This window comes from Carcharhinus amblyrhynchos, chromosome 16 (genome assembly GCF_965287045.1).
Source record: "Carcharhinus amblyrhynchos chromosome 16, sCarAmb.v2.hapA, whole genome shotgun sequence".
Lineage (NCBI taxonomy): Eukaryota > Metazoa > Chordata > Chondrichthyes > Carcharhiniformes > Carcharhinidae > Carcharhinus > Carcharhinus amblyrhynchos.
Window position 1 is genome coordinate 44,583,670 of NC_137339.1, and position 23,710 is coordinate 44,607,379.

At 41.8% G+C, this 23,710-nt stretch overlaps 1 protein-coding gene across 1 annotated transcript in view; it reads right to left on the bottom strand.

The window, feature by feature from the left end:
- The window catches only part of quoa (quattro a), a 170,008-nt gene extending 147,883 nt beyond the window's left edge, over positions 1-22,125 (bottom strand). The window contains exon 1 of the mRNA XM_080205043.1: positions 21,908-22,125. Within this exon, the coding sequence (XP_080061169.1) occupies positions 21,908-21,910 (3 nt within the window). The 5' untranslated portion in view covers positions 21,911-22,125. The remainder of the gene's footprint in view (positions 1-21,907) is intronic.
- Positions 22,126-23,710: the final 1,585 nt, after the last annotated feature.

Sequence of the window (23,710 nt, forward strand, 5' to 3'; positions counted from 1 at the left end):
TCTGATACTGATGTACCTACGATGCACCTGTGATGTAATGTCACATGATTAATTAATTGAGATCTAAAAGTACAACTGGGGTAAGGCCACTGAGATACACATAAATCTATAAATACACAATAATTTTTAAAATAAATTACAGACAAAAATATTTTTTTTCAGGAAACATGCAAACTGTAAAGAAACCCAATCTAGACACCAAACTCAAAACACAATGGAAACAGTTTGGCTTGATATTGAAACCATCTTCCCAAAAAGGGAAGCCAAACTAACATCAATGTCCTACCAGACACCAAAAGTGGCTAAGTGTTCTCTCAAGCGAGATCATCAAAGTAGATCGATTCCCATAATGTTCTCTCAGCTGAATCTCAAGTGTCAAATTTAAATTCATTAATTTAATCAATAAGGGGCTTTTCCACGTATAACCATAAACTCAACAACTGTACTTCACAACAAGCAACACACAATCAAAATATTCAACAGGTTTAAGACATGTGTTTGAATCAAAAAGTACATTTAATTGACACAGAACCTTGTGATGTTGCCAAATTCTGAAATGTTTGTGGAATTGTTGTGTTTACAGCAGAGGACAGAATATTCCAGTATTAAGTCAATATTCTAAGAATTGTTGACATGCCTTGTCAGAGATATTTTTAAAAAATCAACCGCTAAGTGTAAATTTTTCCATAAACTCAATCAATTTTATTGACTTGGTAATTGAGGCTTTTATATTGACTGGTTTACTGTTGTTGTTTTTTGGATATGCAGCACAGAAATTAAAAAGCAGATTTATCATGGAAATATCCAGACCCTTGAACGAAGGAAGGCACAACTTTGGGTTGCACATAATGGCATCAATATTCTCAGTGAGAATGAAGATTGACAAATTCCCCTGTCAGTGATGACTGGAATCAACCATTGTTGTAAGTGACTGGGATTGACTTTACACATAACCAGAATTTTATGCTCACCCCCATCCCAAGCACCATCAACCACCACCCCATCCCAAGTTCTGAGGTGGGGGGAAGGGGAGAAACAAGAAATTGCACAGATAGGATTTCCTACAAGATCTTGAATGGGATTTTATGATGGGGCAGACATTACCTCAGGTGAGAAGTCTGCTGCTGCTCCAATCAAGGCCCTAAAGGCCTTTTCCCACCCGGTTTCAATTTTTAGGCTAATAGATGCCAGATTGTGAAGGTGGAAGTAACCCTACAGGTTACTTCCACTTCCCCTTACTAGGACCACTAGTACTTACCCAAAATGCAGTCCTGGGACTTTGCTTCAGGCACGGCACTGCTGTACCTCTTCTGGCCACTGCAGGGCTGTGCCTGGATGGGCAAAGAGTTGTTGGTCCCACTGAATTCCTTCAAAGTGAAGATGGAAATCCCGCCAGCTGACCATCAATGCTCAATTGAGTATAAAATGGCAGCAGGCCTGTCAGAGATCAGTTCCACACTGACTCTCCAGGTGACTTCACCATCTTAAAAATTCCAGCCATAATTTCTATGCAACTATCCTCCATTCACTGCACCACACTACAGAAATCATACTATACCATTGGGAGATACTGTTGCATTTTGATCCATGAGTTCTTTGACATTATTTGTAGAGATCCTTTTTAAATAGATTCTGTAGACTGTTTGCTGTGGTGTATTGAGAGATACTGCTGCATTTTGATCCTTGAGTTATTTGACATTATTTATAGAGATCCTTTTAAAATAGACTCTGTAGACTGTTTGCTGTGGTGTATATTTGAAATACAGCATGTTTGCTGAATATTTAGTTTGTTGCTAAAAAAATTGTTCATTGTGAGATTTTTCTTCTCATTTGCTATTTCAGACAGAAGTAATTGTCTGTTCTTACACCTTGCTGAAGGCAGAATAACTCAGGTCTCACAGATGTAAAACTTCACTTTGGCAATTCCCCTGTGAAAACGTAGACTACAGTGTAAACAGGAAATAAACTAAATTAGAAAGCCTTTTTGAATTAACCTGGTGAGCCCGAGCTTCTATGTGAATGGCTTCATTCAGTGTGAAGAAAATGAATCCAAAGATCATGCTTAAAGTTGTTCAAGTGTAGTGGAAAAGGCCAACTTTTTAATTAATGACATTGCACAGAGAACGCTGCTGCAGATCTCAAGAGACAACAATCCACTGAGTAACTAAAAATTCTCCTCACAGAATTGTTGGAAACTGTTAGGCATTTCATGCTGAAATGTCCTTGCTAGTCTAAACACTAACAGCTTTGTATTAAGAAGTTCCGTTCAGGGCTGTTAGACCCACCTTCTTCATTTACTGTTTGTTTTTGGATAGCCTGTTCCCAACAGACAGAATAAAGAAACTCATAAGAAGACCAAGGAATTAATATTTAATACATTACTTTACTTCTCAAATGAAACATTGGGGGTGGAACTTAAGGCGTGGGACCCCTCCCCTGGAAATGAGTGCCACATTACTCCTATTAAGTTGAAGGTGGGGAATGAATTTCCCTCTTAAATGCCAATTGAGGCATTTAAGTGGCTACTAATGCCCACTTAAGTCCCGATCCACAGCCAGTCCAATTTCCTAGTTGTGGGGGGGGGCGGGGAGGTTGTGAGGCTTTGGGAAGAAAGTGAAGAGGGGGGCGGGGGGGAAGAGTAGTTATGGGGTGTCCAAATAGAATCTCTCACTCAAAGGTTTTCAACCTCTAATTGAAAGCCCTGTCTCCACAGTGAGCTGCTGATCTCTAATTGACTGGAAGTTATCAGGAACAGGATTTTCACTCCACTTGTGAAGTCCCACAGTTCAATGTCCACCCTGGAGCAGGGAGGCCCATATCAATATTCCCACTGCCAATTCCCCATTTAAATCCCTGAGGCTCCCAGGATTAAGGAGATGAATGCAAGGTTCGAGGACTGGTGTGGGAGGAATAGGTTCGAATTTATGGGGCACTGGCACCAGTATTGGGGCAGATGGGACCTGTTCAGATGGGCTGGTCTTCGTCTGAATCGTGCTGGGACCAGAGTCCTGGCAAATCGTATAACTAGGACTGTAGATAGGGCTTTAAACTAATGAGTGGGGGGGAGGGTGCAGGGATGGGGAAATTATACAATTTAAAGTAAAGGAGAGGGTACATGTGCAGGTTAATGTTGAGGATGTTCCACTAATTAAAGGGGTAGGGGGCACGAGAGAGATTAGTAGTGTTTCTACAAATAAGGTCCAGATAAAGGCTGGTATAAAGACACTTTACCTGAATGCACGAAGCATTCGAAACAAAGTGAATGAGCTGATGGCGCAAATCAGCACAAATGGGTATGATCTAGTGGCCATTACAGAAACGTGGTTGCAGGGTGACCGGGACTGGGAACTGAATATTTTGGGGTATCAGACATTTAGGAAGGATAGACAGGAGGAAAAATGAGGTGGGGTAGCTCTGTTAATAAAGGATAATATCAGGGCAGTAGTAAGAGAAGATACAGGCTCCAAAGAACAAAACGTGGAATCGTTGTGGGTGGAGATAAGGAACAGTAAGGGGAGAAAGACACTGGTGGGTGTGGTCTATAGGCCCCCAAATAATAACTTTGAGGTGGGGCGGACTATAAACAGACAAATAATTGATGCGTGTAGAAACGGAATGGCGATAATTATGGGGGGTTTTAATCTGCATATTGATTGGATGACCAAGTCAGACGCAGTGGGCTTGAGGAAGAGTTCTTGGAATGCTGTCGGGATCGTTTCCTTGAACAGTGTGTAACGGAACCAACAAGGGAGCGAGGTATCTTAGATCTGGTACTGTGTAACGAGGCAGGTAGAATTAGGGATCTTCTTGTGAGGGATCCTCTTGGGATGAGTGACCATAGTATGGTTGAATTTCAGATGCAGATGGAGCATAAGAAAGTAGGGTCCCGAACCTGTGTCCTCTGTTTGAACAGAGGGAAATATGATAAGATGAGGACGGAACTGGTGAATGTAGATTGGGGGCGCAGACTGGTTGGTAGGACGGCTGAGGAACAGTGGAGGATTTTTAAGAAGATCTGTTTTGGTACTCAGCAGAAATATATTCCGATGATAAAGAAGGACTGTAAGAGAAGAGATAACCAACCGTGGTTATCGAAGGAAATAAAGGAGAGTATTAAATTAAAAGCTGATGCGTTCAGAGCAGCTAAAAATAGTGGGCAATTAGAAGATTGGGAAAGATTTAGACGATCTGGAGGAGGGAGCTGAGTGTAGGGTAACAAAATTTGCTGATGACACGAAGATGAGTGGAAAAGCGAATTGCGTGGAGGGTGCGGAAAGTCTGCAGAAAGATCTGGATAGGCTGAGTGAGTGAGCGAGGACCTGGCAGATGGAGTATAATGTTAGCAAATGTGAGGTTATCCACTTTGGTAGAAATAATAGCAGGAGAGATTATTATTTAAAGGGTGAAAAGCTGCAGCATGCTACGGTGCAGAGAGACCTCGGGGTCCTTGTGCACGAGTCGCAAAAACCAATCTGCAGGTGCAGCAGGTCAAGAAGGCGAATGGAATGTTGGCCTTTATCGCGAGGGGGATAGAATATAAAAGCAGGGAGGTCATGCTGCAACTGTACAGAGCACTGGTGAGGCCACAGCTGGAGTGCTGTATATAGATCTGGTCACTGCATTTGCGAAAGGATATATTGGCCTTGGAGGGAGTACAGAGAAGGTTCACTAGGCTGATACCGGAGATGAGGGGGTTAGCCTATGAAGAGAGATTGAATAGACTGGGTCTGTACTGGTTGGAGTTTAGAAGGATGAGGGAGGATCTTATAGAGACTTACAAGATAATGAAGGGGCTAGGTAGGGTAGAGGTAGAGAGATTCTTCCTGCTTAGAAAGGATAGCAGAACTAGAGGGCACAGCCTCAAAATAAGCGGGCGGGGGTGGTGGCAGGGCAGTTTAGATCAGAGTTGAGGAGGAACTTCTTCACTCAAAGGGTGGTGAGTCTCTGGAATTCTCTGCCCATTGAAGTGGTGGAGGCTACCTCGCTGAATATATTTACGTCATGGGTAAATAGGTTTCTGATAGACAAGGGAATTAAGGGTTATGGGGAGATAGCAGGAAAGTGGAACTGGTCCATTTCAGATCAGCCATGATCTTGTTGAATGGTGGGGCAGGCTTGTAGGGCTAGATGGCCTACTCCTGCTCCTATTTCTTATGTTCTTCTGTATCCTGTTTGATTCTAGTCCAGAGCACTTCAATCACAAATGATTTTGCAATGCTGGCAGCATCTCAAGCATTTTTCATGGAATAATGTTCAAGCTACTCAAGAATGACCCCAATGATTGTTCTAGGATGTTCTACTGTTCATTTCACGTTTGTTGTACATGGAGTTGGGGGTAAAATCTTAGCGTGGATTGAGGACTGGTTATCCAACTGGAAGCAGAAAGTTGGAATCAATGGATGCTTTTCTGGTTGGCAGTTGGTGACTAGTGGAGTGCCGCAGGGATCGGTGCTGGGGCCTCAACTGTCTACCATATACATAGACAATCTGGAGGAGGGGGCTGAGTGTAGGGTAACAAAATTTGCTGATGACATGAAGATGAGTGGAAAAACAAATTGCGTGGAGGACATGGAAAATCTGCAGAGAGATCTGGACAGGCTGTAAGTGGGTGAGGACCTGGCAGATGGAGTATAACGTTAGCAAATGTGAGGTTATCCACTTTGGTAGAAATAATAGTAGGAAGGAATATTATTTAAAGGGTGAAAAGCTGCAGCATGCTGCTGTGCAGAGGGACCTGGGGGTCTTTGTGCACGAATCGCAAAAACCCAGTCTGCAGGTGCAGCAGGTGATCAAGAAGGCAAATGGAATGTTGGCCTTTATCGTGAGGGGGATAGAATATAAAAGCAGGGAGGTCTTGCTGCAACTGTACAAGGCACTGATGAGGCCGCAACTGGAGTACTGTGTGCAGTTTTGGTCACCGCATTTGCGTAAGGATATATTGGCCTTGGAGGGAGTACAGAGAAGGTTCACCAGGCTGATACTGGAGATGAGGGGAGCTTATGAGGAGAGATTGAATAGACTGGGCCTGTACTTATTGGGGTTTAGAAGGCTGAGGGGGGACCTTATAGTGACTTACAAGATAATGAAGGGGCTAGGTAGGATAGAGGTAGAGAGATTCTTTACACTTAGAACGGAAAACAGAACTAGAGGGCACTGCCTCAAAATAAGCGGGGTGGGGGGCAGTGCAGTTTAGAACAGAGTTGAGGAGGAACTTCTTCACTCAAAAGGTGGTGAATCTCTGGAATTCTCTGCCCATTGAAGTGGTGGAGGCTACCTCGTTGAATATATTTAAGTCACGGGTAGATAGATTTCTGATAGACAAGGGAATAAAGGGTTATGGGGAGAAAGCGGGAAAGTGGAACTGATCCACTTCAGATCAGCCATGATCTAACTGAATGGAGGAGCAGGCTCGAAGGGCTAGATGGCCTACTCCTGCTCCTATTTCTTATGTTCTTATGTTCTTATCAAGTTGGTGGAGGAGTCGATAGGCACTGGGCATCTCACCAACCTCATTAAATAATTTCCTAGGATTCTAACTATACTTCTGTTGTGAATACTTTAAAAGCACAAAAGACAGCAACGATAAACAATTTAGAGGTCCAGAGATGGCCCTAGCCAATCCAGTCTTCAAGAGCCTCATGAATGTTCCCACCATCATCATCTTGAGCTCTCCTAAAACTGTCCAGATTCTAACTGATCCCTCACCCAGGTATTCTCTGATGTACATTGGCTCCCAATGTGACAGTGCCTTGGTTTCTCATAGAATCCCTACAGTTCAGAAGGGCGCTACTTGGTCCATCGAGTCTGCACCAACTCTGACAGGGCATCTTACCAAGGTCCACTGCCAGTAACCCCACATATTTACCTCACTGACCCCTTTAATCTACATATCTTTGCACACTAAGGGGTAATTTAGCACGGCATCCAAAGAACAAAATCAAAATCAGCCCGGGAAACAGGCCCTTCGGTCCAACGAGCCCGCACCGCCATCTCAACACCACCAGTCCACCTCTCTACCCACGACCCCTGTCTAATGTTTTATGACCATCCAGATTGAGGGAAACTGATTTAGGGACAATTTATTCCTGCCAATCAGCCTAACAGCACATCTTTGGGGTGTGGGAGGAAACCGGAGAACCCAGAGAAAACCCACGCAAGCACGGGGAGAATGCGCAAACTCCCACAGACACCGGCCCAAATCCATGTGTCTGCACAGCAATCAGCGATAGTCACTGAGCTGTCGTATTGCCCAGTATCTTGTCCAGTTTAGGCACACACTAACGACATGAAGCACTAGGCCAATCTCGAAAACCAAGAGCAGCCCCAGTACGACCCATCGCGTGTATCCATCCAAACTGCACATCTTTGGGACTATGGAAGGACACCAAAGCACTGGAGGAAACCCACACAGACACGGGGAGAACATGCAAACTCCACACAGATCTTAAAATTCTCATCCTTGTTTTCAAATCACTCCAAGGCTTCATCCTTCCACATCTCTGGAACCACCCTTGCTCTTCCTTCCAATCCTGCCAGATCTAGCTCCAAGGCCTCAAAGTGAGCTGAAGTTCATAAGGCCCAGACAGATGATGCTTGCTGTCCCATAGTTCACTTTATTTATTTGGATGAATCACAAAGACAAATTGACTGAGTTCTGAGGGGACTCGGTATGAACTATATTCGGCCACGGGGGGTTGAGACCAGCTTATGCCCACATTAAACTGTGCATAAGCTGGTCCCAATCTGGATTGAACTGAAATGCTTAAGACTTCTGGTCTATCTCATAGCAAGTCACATTAACCCATTACCTCTCTGCTTTCTGACCTTCACCAAGTCCCAGTCTAGCCATGCCTTACTTTTAAATTTTCTTCATTGACTCTCTAATCCCGATCATTTCAACACCTCCAATCATACAAATCTCATAGAGTCCTGCATTCTTCCACTACTGGCCATTCCCTGACTGACCGCACACTTGCCTCACCCCTTTCGACCCTCTCCCTTCCTTCAAGAACTCTGAAAACCTACCTCTCTGACCAAGCATTTAGACACCTATCGTACTATCTCCTTCAGCCATGATCTTATTGAATGGAGCCGTAAGCTCAAGGGGCCAGATGGCCTACTCCTGCTCCTAGTTCTTATGTCCTTGTGTTCTTTGGTTCTGCAGCAATTTTTGTTTGATTCCACTCCTGTGAAAAGTATTACAATATTTTACCATGTTAACGTTGCTATTTAATGCAAGTTATTATTGTTGATTCCTTCAGGTTACAATAGTTAATACTGTTGGAAAACCAAAAGTAGTAACAGCAAGATAGATGAGAAGAAAATTGTTAATACAACTTCTGAATACAGTTAATACCGTGAATTTACAGAAGATATAAGCAGAGAAAGAATTGGCTTGGCTTGTTTCAGATTGCCAAGTATTCCAGGGGCTTAATGTCTTCTGACCCTGCACCTTGGTACAAGATTTTTTAATGGGTTATTATTTTATTAAAGGTATCAAATTAACTTTGATTTTGTTTTATAAGCAGCTGAAACAATACATGACTACACCCTGGGTCTGATGAAAAGAATTAGACATTTGAATGGCAGACAGATTAAATCAAGTTTATTGCTACATGAAATCTTCCATGTCAGCTGGAACAACATCAGTTGCTTCAGAAAGAGCAGAAGAGTGAAAGATACTAAGAATACTGGGCAAATATGTCAAGAGAACTATGTCAGCTGCAGGGATATCAGACTGAATCAAAGTACAGACATCCCTTTAGGATTGAAATTTAAGTTGAAGATCTGTCATTAATATTGGAAAGAGAAGTCAGAAACCAGCTGACATGGAAGATTTCATGCAGCAGAAACTGGCGTGACCCGAGTTTCGATAAGGAACAAGAGCCTTGAGATAAAATTGACAGGAATTGGATTTGAAGAGATGATACAAATGTTGAAAAATGTAGGATAAAGGCAGTAGACTGAATGGTTAAAAATGAAATAATATCGAGAGAAAGTTAAAAAAAGCTGCTCCCCTTCATCAATTTACCAGGAGTTGCAATTCAGAAATATTTACATTCAGGAATACCAATCCCACAATCTAAGCAGTCAACAATCCTCAAACTGAAGAATGCTTTCTACCAGGTCAAAGCATTGCACTTGCATGGTTTTTAAATGTCGTGAGGGTTTTATAAGTAACTATTATAAACTTTTACCATCCTAATGCACATTTTATGCTGAATTAATTGGTGAATACAATGATTCAAAAAACAAAAAAGCATGCTGTGCGAATGGATGAATTCTAAAATGATCGTAATGAAATTCAGACTGTCCATGTTTTCATATTTTCATTGCATCCCAAGTGACACACTGTGGAAACATGGAAGATGAAAGGAAATTTTCTTTTAAGGGACCAGCAGGAAGCATGATAGTTTTGTTCTATTTTATGAGTACTGGTTGCCAAAATTCTACTTAACACAAATAGAATTCATTAAAAGTCTTGGAGTTTGTTTCTATCATAACCCTCATCCACTGGCTGTCACATATGATTTGAATAATGCACCTTCTGCAAAATGGGATTCACTTGTAGATCAGAGAAGTTTTGGGTCAAACTCCCTTGCTGCAGTCACTTTGTAAGCATCAGTGCAAGTGAAGTCTGCACAACATTGTTAATGCTGCTGCACGATATGATTCCAATGCAATCCAGTATAATGTGGTTGACTCTCAACTTCCCTGGGCAAGTTGGGATGGGCAATAAATGCTGGCTAACAGTGACTCCCAAGTACCATGAATGAATAAAAGAAATCTTGCCTAATACATTAGCTATATGATGCTCACTGGAAATCTGGATGTGACTAATTTAAATTTCTGATTAACAAATAAAAAAGGACAAGTAAGCACCATTGTTGAGTAGTTATTCTTGTGCATATTTCTGTGCATGTGTTGATAAAATTTTAAGGAACCAAGGAAAGAGTGTGGGTATTTTTCAATCATTGTGAGTACTTCTTTAGCTGTTAAATGGTGCTGGATGTTTAAGTAAACACATAAATGTTAAGTGCATTTATCTTTAAGTAGTGAATGCAAGTGGGTGTCTTCAACCACGATTAGTGAGGAAACCCATGTCACCACAGCTGCACTTTTGGCTAGTTACCAACCTCTACTGGACAATACTGCTTAAACGTGGCTTGCTCTGATCAGCTGAAAGTTTTGGAAACCCAATGCACCCAAAGGACCTGATTCACTAAGTTTCCAATTCAAACTTTGTGCTTTTCCGTAAAACAAAATTATATCCCAGGTGGAAATTTTTGATTTTTTTTTCCTACACGTTTTAGGGGGCGGCATGGTGGCACAGTGGCTGGCACTGCTACCTCACAGCGCCAGGGACACAGGTTCAATTCCAGCCTTGGTTCACTATGTGGAATTCGTATGTTCTTCCCACGTCTGCATGGGTTTCCTTTGGGTGCTCCAGTTTCCACTCAAACTCAAGATGTGCAGGTTAGGTGGATTGGCCATGCTAAATTGCCCTTCAGTGTCAGGGGGATTAGCAGGGTAAATACAAGGGGTGGGGGGAGGGGTGGTTTACGGGATTAGCAGGGTAAATACGTGGGGTTATGGGGTAGGGCCTGGGTGAGATTGTTGTCAGTGCAGGCTCGATGAGCTGAATTGTCTCCTTCCCCATTGTAGGGATTCAATGAAAAGCAGCTGTTGGTGTTCCGGGACTTGTGCCAGTTACAAAGAAACCACAACATCAAAAATCAAAAACAGAAAATGCTAGAAAATCCCAGCAGATCTGACAGCATCTGCAGAGAGAGAATAGAGCCAATGTTTCAAGACAGGATAAACTTTGAAGGATAAACCTGACTTAAAATTTTGGCTCCATTCGTTCTTCACAGATGCCGTCAAACCTGCTGAGATTTTCAAGCATTTTCTATTTTTGTTTCAGAGTCCAGCATCCACAATATTTTGCTTTTACACTAAAAGCAGCCTTCTAGTCCTCACCCCTCACATCCCCTCATCCCTCACACACTCTCCCTTCCCCAAACATGCCAGCACATGCCTTCTATGCACCACTTATCCCTCCTCATGCCCCTCTACCCAACGACATGACTCCCATATCTTTGTGCTAAGCTATTCCCTTCAACTACTCATAAACTTCATGCCAACCTATGTCCCTCCAGTCAGAGTTATCAATCAAGTAATGTTTTTCCCAATGGATGCAGTTATCCCAACAGACTAATAAACAGCCAAACCTCGTTGCAAAATGTTTACTTTTGAAGAAAGTGGAAAATTATAAACGAATGACTTATTTTTAAATCTTGTTCCTACATCCTTTTGTTTCTCTATGGTTTACTAATTCTGTATAGAGTACATAGTGGGTGAATGAGCATGGAGGTGCCGCAGCTTGACACGAAGGGTTTGAGGGGCTATGGGAGATGGGGTAAGTGCGTAGCTTGGCATGAGGTGTATAGCTATGATCTTTTGACCTTAACTTTAAAAAGGGTTTCCTGTTCCAGACTATGGTTCACGACAACCCTGATGAACAATGAATCATTAGTCCTCTAAATCTGACCCAACTCCATAAATATTACAATGGGCTAGGAGATGCCCATCCCTATTATGGAGCTGGCCCATACTCATAACCAACACTGGTAAACTTTGGGGGCATCAGGAAATAAGATGGGAATCCCAGCATCAGTTCCCGGTCGTCATTTTGCCACCTCCATGGAGTCTCCTTGACTCCATGAAAATCCAGGCCAATAGCACTAACATTTACAATCTGTGAGAATGGATCAGATTAGATTGGAATCGTGCCTCAATAGTGTAGGATGTTACCGTCACATGCCGAGAAAATACATTTATGTTGAGCGTCTGAACTTCACATTTGGAGTTCAAAGCCCCACTTCAAAACTAAGCCCATTCGATGCCTCTACGCATTTGTTGGAAATGCTGCTTTTCAAATTAAGATTAAATCTGGGTGTTTTGGTGGTTCAGGTGGATATAAAAGATCCCACAGCATTGTTTAAAAATAAACAGGCTACTCTCCAGGTCAACTGATCGCAAAGCATCCCTCAACTAGTGCCACAAAGAGCAGATTAATTGGGCATCTAATTGTCTGTCTCTGGGAAATTAGTTGCCATGTTTGCCTGCTTAAGAAAAGTGACTGCCCTTCACTTGTAATTCATTGACAGTGAAGCACATTGTGAGATCTCCAAATGATGCAAAAGGGTGCAAAGAGTTGTTCCTTTTTATTGATAAAGTTCACATCCTATCAATCTATGGAGCATCACCACTGGCTCAGTTCCTTATGATGTACAAAAGTATTTTTTATTTATTTAAGCAAAACAAATCAAACCAGATCTACAATGGAGATTTTCACACTACACTTCATGCTCTGTTGTAACACACGGGTTTTCCTGGCAATCAGTTTGAGTTTTCTAGGAATCAGGCATTTCCAAAGCCATCATTCAAAACAGAGACAACCATCTAAAATGTTAACACGATTTTTTAAATAGTTGCTTCCACAAAGCATTTCAACTATTTATGAATTAGGAACAGACAAGTAAATCAGCACACACTTCTCTCAGATTGGGACCATTGACTCACAGAAAAAGCTGAAGGCAAGATAGGGCTGTACAAAACTTCAATGAAATATTAACTCAAGGGCTGGCATGAAATGTACACAAACTCGCTGAGTTCTCTGCACAAAATGTGATTCCATTGAGAAAAATCCATAACCATGTTGCTACAACATCAGTCAACAAGCCTTATCTGTGCTTATCAGCCATTCCCTGAGCACTTAACGATCTTCAGGTTAGCTTACTGCTCCCAACTCATGAGAAAGCTTTTCCTGCCGACAGCTCACATTTCCTCATTTTTCATTCATGTAGTTAATCATTTCCCTGGATGTATTTCTCTGCATTTCTGTTCACGAAGATATTCCAAGCATGGAAACAATAACATTATTAATAATTTGCTGAATATTAAAGAAACACAATGGGGGAGGCTTTCATTTTTGGCCATGGCAGAAAATAAACTAACTTGCATTTATTGTGGTAAAATGTCACAAGATGAATTGCAAAAGTGTTATTAAACAGAATTTGACACCAAGCCACATTAGGAGACATTAGGACAGATGACCAAAGGATTAGTCCAAGTGGTCAGTTTAAACGAGTGTCTCAAAGGAGGAAAGCAGAGAGGCAAAAGGGTTTAAGGGGAGAATCCTAGACCAAAGGGTCACCAACAGGGTGAGCAGAAAACAACCAATAAAATAGACTTCAAAACTGAAGCATACCAATGGTTAGAGATGTCTTCATGAACCCCTTGTTTTAGAGATGTGGAAGACTGGTAAGACTTCATTTATTGCACATTAGTAGTTGCCCTGAGAAATTGGTGATGGCTGTCCTGAACCAGTGTGTCTTTTAGATTATGTTACTCCAACAATCGTGTTAGGTAGGGAAATCCATAGCAATCCAATGATAATGAAGATGTGGCAAGATATGTTTGGATCAGGATGGTGTAACACTTACATATCAACTTGGAGGTGAAGTGTTTTCCTGTCCTAGTCAACGGTCGAGGTCTCAAGATAGGAAGGTGGTGTTGCAGCAACTTTGGTGAGTTGCCACAGTCTAGGACTGGTTATATTATATTCATATTATGCTGGACGGCATGGTGATACAATTGTTAGCACTGCTGCTCCATAGCGCCAGGGATCTGGGTTCGATTTTTGGCCTCCGGTCACTGTTTGTGTGGAGTTTGCACATTCTCCCCGTGTCTGCATGGGTTTCCTCTGGGTGCTCCGGTTCCCTCCCACAGTCCAAAGATGTGCAGGTTAGCTAGATTGGCCATGCTAAATTCTCCTTCAGTGTACCTGGACAGGCGCTGGAATGGTTTAATCAAGCAAACTACTCTGTCTTAGATGCCATTGAGCTTGTTGAGCGGCATTGTTGCTGTACCACTACAATGGTGACAAATCAATACTGCACAGGACACAATTTTAGCCATTGAGGACATTACTGAGGATATTACTGAAGAAAGTGGAGCCAGGCAGCATTACTGACACTGCCTTATCCTGCAGAATAAATGTGAACTGGTTCACTATGGAGCAGGCTGCAAATCACTTTGTTTCTATCAGCACTGTGAGCAGCTGAAGCTTCACCTCTTCCCTAGACAGATTAGAATGTTCCCACTGGCCTGTACAAAGCTGTGCCAGTCATTGTGAATGAGGAAGAGCCGCAAGGATATAATTACAGTTCGGGCAGTTTTAAAGTGGGATCTGGCTACTATAGAAAGCAAACAACAATACTGTACAAATTCAATGATCTGTATAGCAGCAGGAGCTGCAATACTCAGCAGTATTGCTGAAACAATTCTGCTGCTCTGAGCTAACTGCATTCCTATTGTAAATATAGTGAACAGTGCACTCTGAAAGCATTGGGTGCAGATAATAGAATTAACACTGAACTCCACAATTGTTTTTCTAAACTGGAGGTGATGAGCAAAATCAGCTGCAAGCACGCTCTCTGAGATATGGGGCAGCACGGTGGCATAGTGGTTAGCACTGCTATTTCGCAGTGCTGGAGACCCGTGTTCATTTCCGGCCTTGAGTCATTCCACATGGGTTTCCTCCCGATTTCTCCGGTATTCTCCCACACTCCAAAGATGTGCAGGTTAAGTGAATTTGCGGGATAAATGTGTGGGGTTATGGGGATAGGATACGGGCCAGGGTAAGGTGCTGTGTCAAGACCGTCATTGGGCCGAATGGCCTTCTTCTGCATTGTAGGGATTCTATGATATGCTCCTGTTTCAGACATCAGCAAGAGTAAGCCCATCAATGTAGGAAGGAGGAAGACCCCCTCCCAGCCTATTTAGGGTATCATTATTCAAAATATCCCATTAAAATAAAAAATTGCATCCCATTAAATTGAACTTGGAAAACATCTTGAATTAAACAGTTTAAGGATGGCTAAGTCACTGTGATACTATCTATTTATATCTTTCACATTAAGCATCTGGAACGGATTCAACCCAACACAAAACAGGTACCACAAACAAAATCCATACCATGCATTAACATAGTAGCAAACACAGTAGTATCATTGGCAGTCACCAGAACCAAATTCAAGGTCAAACAAGTTATTTTTGGGAGACAAAACCCCAGAAATAATACTCCCAACATTAGCAGATGCATTTATACAAGATCCCTCAGCTTGCTATTTCAGCACAGGTGTTATTCTCTTCAACAGAAAAAAGTTTTCATATTCTTTCTAAAATAGCAGACTTTGTCAATTGGACATCTTCCAATCATTTATAGAACGTTTATAGAAACGTCATCATTATGTAACATCAGACTCAAAGAGATGATTTCATTGTAATTGTATTTCTAAACTGAGGAAGTGCAATTCAGGTTAAATGGCTCAGCGCACAGTCTCCTGTATCTTTGCTTCTTCATGAAAGTTGTTCAAAAGAAACTACTCTAAAAGTTTTTAACTTGCATTTTACATGGGAACGTCCCTAACTAAGAGGTACAGGTGAGGGCAATATTTAGTTATTAAGGAGTATGAGAAGTTTGGACTGTTAGCATTTACTATTACAATAATACATTGAAAATAAAATCATACAGACTTGAAATGTTAATTCTGTTTCTTTCTCCACAGATGTTGCCAAACCCACTGAATTTTTCCAGCATTTTGTGTCGTTATTTCAGTAATACATTGGACCATGGCTAAATGACATATTTTAATACTCTCATCATTGTTTTCAAATCTCTCCATGACGTTGTCCCTCCCTATCGCTGTAAACTCTCCCAGCCGTACAACTCTGCGAGATATCTGTGCGTCTCCAACACTGGGCATCATTGACTTTAACTGCTCCAGCATTAGAGGCCATGTCTTCAGCTGTCTAAACCCAAAGCCCTGAAATTCCTTTCCAAAACCTCGCTTCTCTTTACCTCACTTTCCTGTTTTAAGATGATCATTTAATAAGAGGCTTCCTATTTAAACTTTTCATCTTGTACTCATTGAGGGAGCTAGCAAGAAATTAACAATCATTGCTTCCATTTTGTTTACCAGTAGCTGTTGCTAATGATTCTCCCGTGGACACTTACAGCATCTTTAGACCAATCTTTTACTCTTCCATCACCAACCTCTTTTTGCCTTACACCATCATCCCTTTTGTCATTCACACTCATTCCACTGTACTCCTTTACTGCCTTCCATTCTATCACAAACCTTCCCTTTTGTTTTTTTCCTCTCTTCCCAGCCTTCCTGCCACTGTACGTACTTAAAACCTATTACACCTCCATGTTTTCCAGTTCTGATGAGCAGTCATGTTTATCCTCTTTCTCTCTGTACAGATAGTGCCTGACCTTTTGAGCATTTCCAGAATTTTCTGTTTTATTCCAGCTTTTTCCTGTTTTTATTTCCGTCGTAAGTTATTTTTCGGTGTGTAATAAATGCTAGCCCAGCCTGTGATGTCAAAATTGTAAGGGTGAACAAATTAAAGTGAGAAATAATTAAGCAGACTTTCAAGATATTGACAAGAAGAAATTTTGCAGACATGAAGTGGTGGAAAACATGAAACAGTGACGTGAACTTTTATTGATAGAACAAAGCAGGACAACTACAGGATCACGGTCCAATAAATCAGGCCCTTTTAAAGTAAAGTTCATTTATTTGTCACAAGTAGGCTTATATTAATACTGCAGTGAAGTTACCGTGCGAACCTTCATCCAGTACCTATTAAATTTATTAAAACAATCCCTTAAAACAAATCTTAAAATGGGACAATACAGATGGATTCTTCAGGGTACTTAAGTGTAGTGCACTAATAATAGTGAGATAAATAAATGTAGTTACAGGAGTTGATAACTATGCTTAAAGGTAAAGCAATAATCCCAAGATACTTCACAATGCATTCCACTGGAGTGCAGATGATGTAAAATAGGTAATTCTTACTGATTTTTGCTTCATTTAAGAAGCACAGAAACATTACATAATGTTCATGATCATACTTAAAGAGCTGATAAAACATTAGCAATCTGTAGTGAATTGTGTACTATTCTTTGTAGTGGTTTTATTTGACTGTGTGACTTGCTAGACCACTTCCAAAGGCAGTTAGGCGCCTACCATACGGGCTTGAGACTGGAAGTACACATAGGCTTGAGCAGGTTTATTTCCCTAAAGCAACCTGTTATTTTTATATGAAAATCTGATAGCTTCAAGACCACTTTTACAGATTTTAAAACTTCACTTCAAATTTTCAGCTGCAAAGCTGAGATTTGGACATATGTTCAAAATCCTGGCCTCACCCTGCCTTCATGCTTACCTTGGTCAGCCTGGGCATCGAGTATAAAAGTTGGCAAATTATATTACAGCTGTATAAGACTTTAGTTAGGCTGTAATTGGAATATTGCATGCAGTTCTGTTTGCCACACTAACAGAAGCATGTGAATACTTTAGAGAGGGTATAAAGAAGATTTACCAGGATGTTGTCTGGTCTGGAGGGTTTTAAGTATGAGGAGAAGTTGGATAAACTCGGATTGTTTTCGCTGGAAAGCCGGAGGCTGAGAAGTGACCTGAAAAAAGCCTACAAAATTATGAGAAGCATAGATAGGGTGAATAATCAGGGGCTTTTTCCAAGGTGAAAGGGTCATCTACAAGAGAGCACATGGTGAGAGGTGGTAAATTTAAGTGAGATGTGTGGAGAAAGTTTTTCACAGAGGGTGGTGGTGTCTGGAATGCACTGCTAGTGGAAATGGCAGAAGCTGGCATGTTAGCAACGTTCAAGTGCGTTTTGATAGACGCATGAACAGGAGGTGAACAAAGGGATAGAAGGAAAGTATCGGTGCAGGCTTGGTGGCCTCCAAATGGCCCATTCCTGTGCTGTATTGTTCTATGTATCCATGTAAGAGTTTCTGTTGATACAGGGGACATTCACATAGGTTAAAACCAAAATGCAGCAACCACACTTATTTTACTTCTTATTCGTGATGCTGAGACCAATTATGGGATCCTTTCTGATCCTAAGTGAGATCATCTTGGATAAAGCATTGAACCTACAAAATCTTGCCCTCCTCAAATCCCTGCTCTTACTTGCTGGCTCAAGGGGCTGAGTGGCCCATTCCTGCTCCTAATTTGTACGTTCCTATGTATATGTTGACTCCTAATGGAGACTTGGGCACCCCTATTTACTATAATGTTAAACTCAGCTGATACAGGACGTGACTCAGAGAGAGTTGTTGGTATAGCTCCTTGTTCCGGCAACATTATCAAAGCCTATAGTATCTTAGGAGACTAAGCATCAGCGTGAATTGCAAATAATGCAAGAAAGCCCTCACTACTTGTGGCGTTTAAGAGGAAATTGGATTATTGTCTGGAAAGATCAAATGTGCAGGGAGAAAACAGGGGAATGACACTCTCTGCTTTGTTCATTCGGAGAGTTGGTGCAGAAACAATGGGCTGAATGGACATTCTGTGCTGTAACAATTCTGTGTAAAATCAGCAACTAATCTTTAAAGAAACTGTTAACCCCAATCTCAAAGCTGTACCTTGGTGTAACACTGAAAGGCCCTCTCTCCTGAAGTTACATTAGAAAGGTTCCAGGGATTTTGGATTCCAGTTACATGGATATACTGAAGAATCTGAGTTTGTTCCCCTTGCAGTAGAGAGGGAGATTTAACAGCAGTGTTTAAAATGATGATGTGCATAGAAAGAATAAAGAAAGAGAAATTGTTCCCAACCATTGAAAGTCAATAAGCAGAGAGCACAGATGTGGAGATGCTGGTGTTGGACTGGGGAGGGCAGTTCATCACTCACCTGATGAAGGAGCTGAAAGCTCATGTTTCCAAATAAACCTGCTGGACTTTAACCTGGTGCTGTGAGAAGGCACATATTTAAGGTGATTCAGTAATTCACCAAATGAATATTTACATTCTGGGGGAAACGGTCTAATGGCAAGTAACCTGGATTCTGCAGTTGTAATAGTAGCAAAAGTGTTTGAATGGAATTCTCCATCCCGCCCATGGCAGATTTGGTGGTAAGTGGGAGCAGAGACAAAATCAGAAACTTGCTGTATACAATCACGTTGCAACTCTCCCGATGGCAGGTTGATGGTAGGTTAGCCTTCCCACTGGTGGTGGTGTATATGCTATTTGCAATCATTTGCATCTCATGATTGCACATTAAAACAGTTGCTGACCAGTATTCTGTCAGGCTTTCCAATCTTATCTCATGCCAGATGGCAAATGGCATGAAAATTACATCAGTCTAAAGAGTGACATACATAAGGCGGTCTTCAATTCACTAGAGATTTCAAGGTGAGTGCAGCAATCTTTCTGACATAGAGCTGCATTGCTCGTGATGCACTGTTCACCACTCTGCCCTTCATTTCCATGCCGAGCTGGTCTTAATGGACAGCACAATAGTGGTGGACCCACAGACCCTCCTGTGTTACCATCTCGGATCAGTATTGTGACTGGGACTGGGGAGTATAGGGGTTTCCTTCTTCCTGGTGCCACACACCAGTTTCTATCTGGACAGCAGTGTGCTGCACTCATGCAGCCACTGCAGTGAAGATTCGAATTGGCCTGACAAAGACAAGGTGGACAACATGGATGGAGGGCTGTGTCGTGGCGGTTGGGTTGGAAAGGCGAGGCCTCACAATAATAGGCAGAGGGGAAAAGATGTGGGTAAAGAAGATGAACGACAGAAGGCAAACCATGGGGACCAAAGTTGAACCCCGATAAGACTGCATGAAAAGCTTATAAACAAGGGGTTCAAAGGGGAGCCACATTGTTTACTGGAAGGGGATGTGGTGGGCAGAAGTCCAAGTATAGCACCTCACAAGTGATGGACTAGGGAGAGGGTGGTTGAATCGAGGGGTAAGCTTCTTCATGATGCTGCTGGCATTATCCTCTGGACTGCTGACATCCTGCACAGTGTGGTGGAGACAGGTGGGCTAGAGTGAGTGATATGAGTGTGCTGAACTGGTATTTAAAACTGGCACCTGGACCTTCAAATCCACCAGCTAGTGACAGGCAGACCTTGCTGCTGACTATCTTGGGACTTGGAAGGAAACTTGCCTGTGCATAATTAATGAGGTCTCTTGCACAAAAGCCATTCTGATCACTGGGAAAGGTGCTCACCACTGCACTTCTTCTCAATATCAGAGAATTCTGTCCTTTGTTGTTAAAGGTATGAACCTAAGGGCAATTTCTCCCATCCGTTCATACACAGTTAAACACAAGAAATCCAGAGGCTGGTGTCAGTGATTCCCATCTTCTCTACAGGGTGCACTGTTAAACTCCCCACAGATGGAAGTCTTTAGAAATCATTTGAATTGGCATGAAGGTTCATTTATGCACCATTAGCCTCAGGCTGCCAGTACTATCCTGCTCAAGGGATCACTGTCCACCTTGGCTTAGCATCTACTTTCAGTCACAGTGACGGGATAACCAGGTAAAATTTCACTCCAAATCTTCTCCATCAGAAAGACTGACTATTTTCATGACCGTAATATCAGCCACTTTCACTCCTACCTCAGTTGATTTGCCTCTGAACCCAACAAGGGTCAGATGGTGACTATTTCAAAGAGAGAATCTAACCACCTCGCCATGACATTCAATTACCATCAATGAATTCCCCACTTTCTGAATCCTGGAGTTTATCATTGATTAAAAATATAAGTGGACCAGCCGTATAAATACAATGATTGCAACGGCATGTCAAACATTGGGAATTCTGAGGTGAGTACCCCATCTGCTAACTTCCCAAGATATATCCACCACCTAAAAGCATGTGATGGGTTACTTTGTGCTTGCCTCAATAAATGTGGCTCCAACATCACTCAAGAATCTCCATACCATCCAGGATAAAGAAACACACTTGAGTAGAATCCCAGCCACCACCACAAACATCAATTGCCTGCAGCAGCAGCAATTGATGTGAGTCACCTGAGGAAGGAGCAGTGCTCCAAAAGCTTGTCTAATACTGGTATCACTACATCATCTATAAGATGCACTGTAGCGACTCACCAATGTTCCTGCCACAGCACTTCAAAACCCATGACCTCTGCCACCTGGATGGAAAAGGACAGCAGGTGCATGTCAACACCACCACCTGCAATGTTCCCCCCAAGTTATGCATCATCCTGACTTGCTAATTTATCACCGATCCTTCACTATTGCTGTTTCAAAATCCTGAAACTTCCTACCTAGTAGCTTACACCACATAACTGTTCTTACCACTGATGACCATATTCTCACAAATGACTAGAAAAAAATCATGTTCCTGACCAGATTACTCCAAAGTTTTCTTTGCTAGCCTCCCATGCTCAAGTTTTTTTTTCTAATTTCTGCTATTTGTACTCTATCCACCTGATGAAATTCTATCAGCAATACTTAAGGTGAGTAACCTACCCCTCGTCAATGACAATAACCAGCATATATTTCTGAATGCGCAAGGCATCCAAAGATGAATTAGTTGATTCCGATTAAGTCTCTAGATATGGTTTACAGAATAACAAGTTAAATATGAAACAGAAATGTACTCTCTATTAATTTTCAAAAGTAATTATTTCCAACATTAATCTGCCAAAAGTGGTCACTCAAGTTCAGTTATTCTGCAAAATTAGCAAAGATAAATTTTTAGTCTAAAGTTAACAGACAAAAATACGACACAGACATCTGCAGTCAATCAAAAGCTTAGTCAACAGTTTTCTTACACCCAGAACATTCCTTCCTGTACTTTTCCAATACTGAATAATACTCCAAAGAATACTTCTCAATGTGTTAATATTTGCATTCATGTCCTAAATGTTTTTTAGGTTTATAAATAGTATTCCAGTCCCCGGTACATTAAAGTGTTGCTCATCCAGTTAAGTAACTTCTCTAAGCCAGCGTTTAAGCATTTTGAAAAAAAAAGATCTTTACCATTTTCCTTAGAGTATAGCCGACATCCCATTGAACAACTGCATTGCTTGAGGATGTATGATCCGCCTACACCGTCTGTATTCAGAAGAACAAGCCTGTGCTAAGGGTCAGCACTCCCCACTCATAAACGATCAAAGTTCTGCATTCAGCCGCGCACACTGTAAGGGCAGCAAGCGCAGAGAATGCAGCATGACCCGATGAATTCAGAGCTCTGTTCGGCACAGAACACTGATTAGCAGTGGGAGAAGTAATGCATGAATGTGACTCCTTCAGTGGACAAAGTAGGCTGATAAAAAAAGGGGAGGGAGGGGAGGGAGGTCTGGGAAAATAAATCCTGTCTTCAGAAATTCCCAAAGCTTGAAGCCTCTTTACCAGTTCAACAAAAAAACACTTCAACTGAACATTTCAGCCAGCAGTGAAGTGGAGACTGAGCATTCATAAAGTTCTTGAAAGGTTAGCAAACGGTTTCCATGAGAGATCGCCTCCCTCAAATATATTACCTTGCTTTATTACGCAGAAGTTATATTTTGTCACTTTATTCGTAGGGGTCCTTAATTTTGAAACAACTATTTGCACTTGTCATCGAGAACCCGTGCTTCTCCCTTTATAATGCTCACAGAGCCAAGGAGGGAAAAAAAAGTGTCAAATTCTCCCTTTCACATTGTAAATAGGTTTTACAGCTTGTCCAAATACAAAGCCTCTTTCATAGAACATGCCCCATTTTTATGCCGTGCCCCACCGCTGTATAGAGCCCAGGTTAATTCTGGAATATTCAACACTAAGTTTAGAAATGCCTGCAGCCAGAGCTCAGTCCGAGCTACTGTAGCTCACTCTGTCACTGTACTGTCCAGAACGCCTCTTTCCACTCACTAACCGGCAACCTCGCCTCCAGCACTTCCTGACGAGGGAACGGCCTTCCCCTTCTAAGAAATATCATGAAACTTAAATAAAAAAACCTCAAAAGGATTCGTCCTCAGACATTTTAGTGACCTTTTCCCCATCTTCTGGGCATTATGTGGCATTTGTGTGACGAATGGGACAACTTTATGGGCTGTTAACATTGTGACAGCCCTACTGTGGTATCCTTAGCAGCCCCTGAATCAATGAGTGCACCGCTTAGCAACATGATCTCTGCAACTTTTAAATGGACTGAAGATTGAGGGTGATGCTGATACTCAGCAGTGATTGCTAATGACATTATCGTGGTGCTTGCAACTCTGAAATATTAACATTTGCAATATTTATAGGGCTCTTTGAATTGTTGGCTTGCAGGACACAATATTCAAATGCACAGGGACATTTACAATTGATACAGTAAGAAGTCTCACAACACCAGGTTAAAGTCCAACAAGGTTTATTTGGCATCACAAGCTTTCTGAGTGCTGCCCTTCATCAAGTGAGTGTTACATAATTGCTTCAAATATGAATATCTCCAAAACATGTTGATTGATTTTATCTCCCCATTTGTCCAATTTTCATCCTTCCTCCCCTGATATTCACTGTTCAAAGAGCATCAGCAGCCATCAGCTATCTCACTGAAAATTATAATTCTTCATGTAGGACTCCTTAGTGATGAAGTTAGGACTTTTGTTTTGCTTCTATCACTGAATCTTCAGCAACACCGGAATAGACAGCAGGAAATAGGTTTGGTGATGCCCACTGCCATATTTCAGCCCTGTTTACCTTATTTCGATGTTGTGCCAGAGATGCCAAGTGATGTACGTTATGCCTGCCCATCAACAGGTAATTCATTATAATAAATTCATTCATTGAATATACCTGCCCATAATTAAACAATAGGAG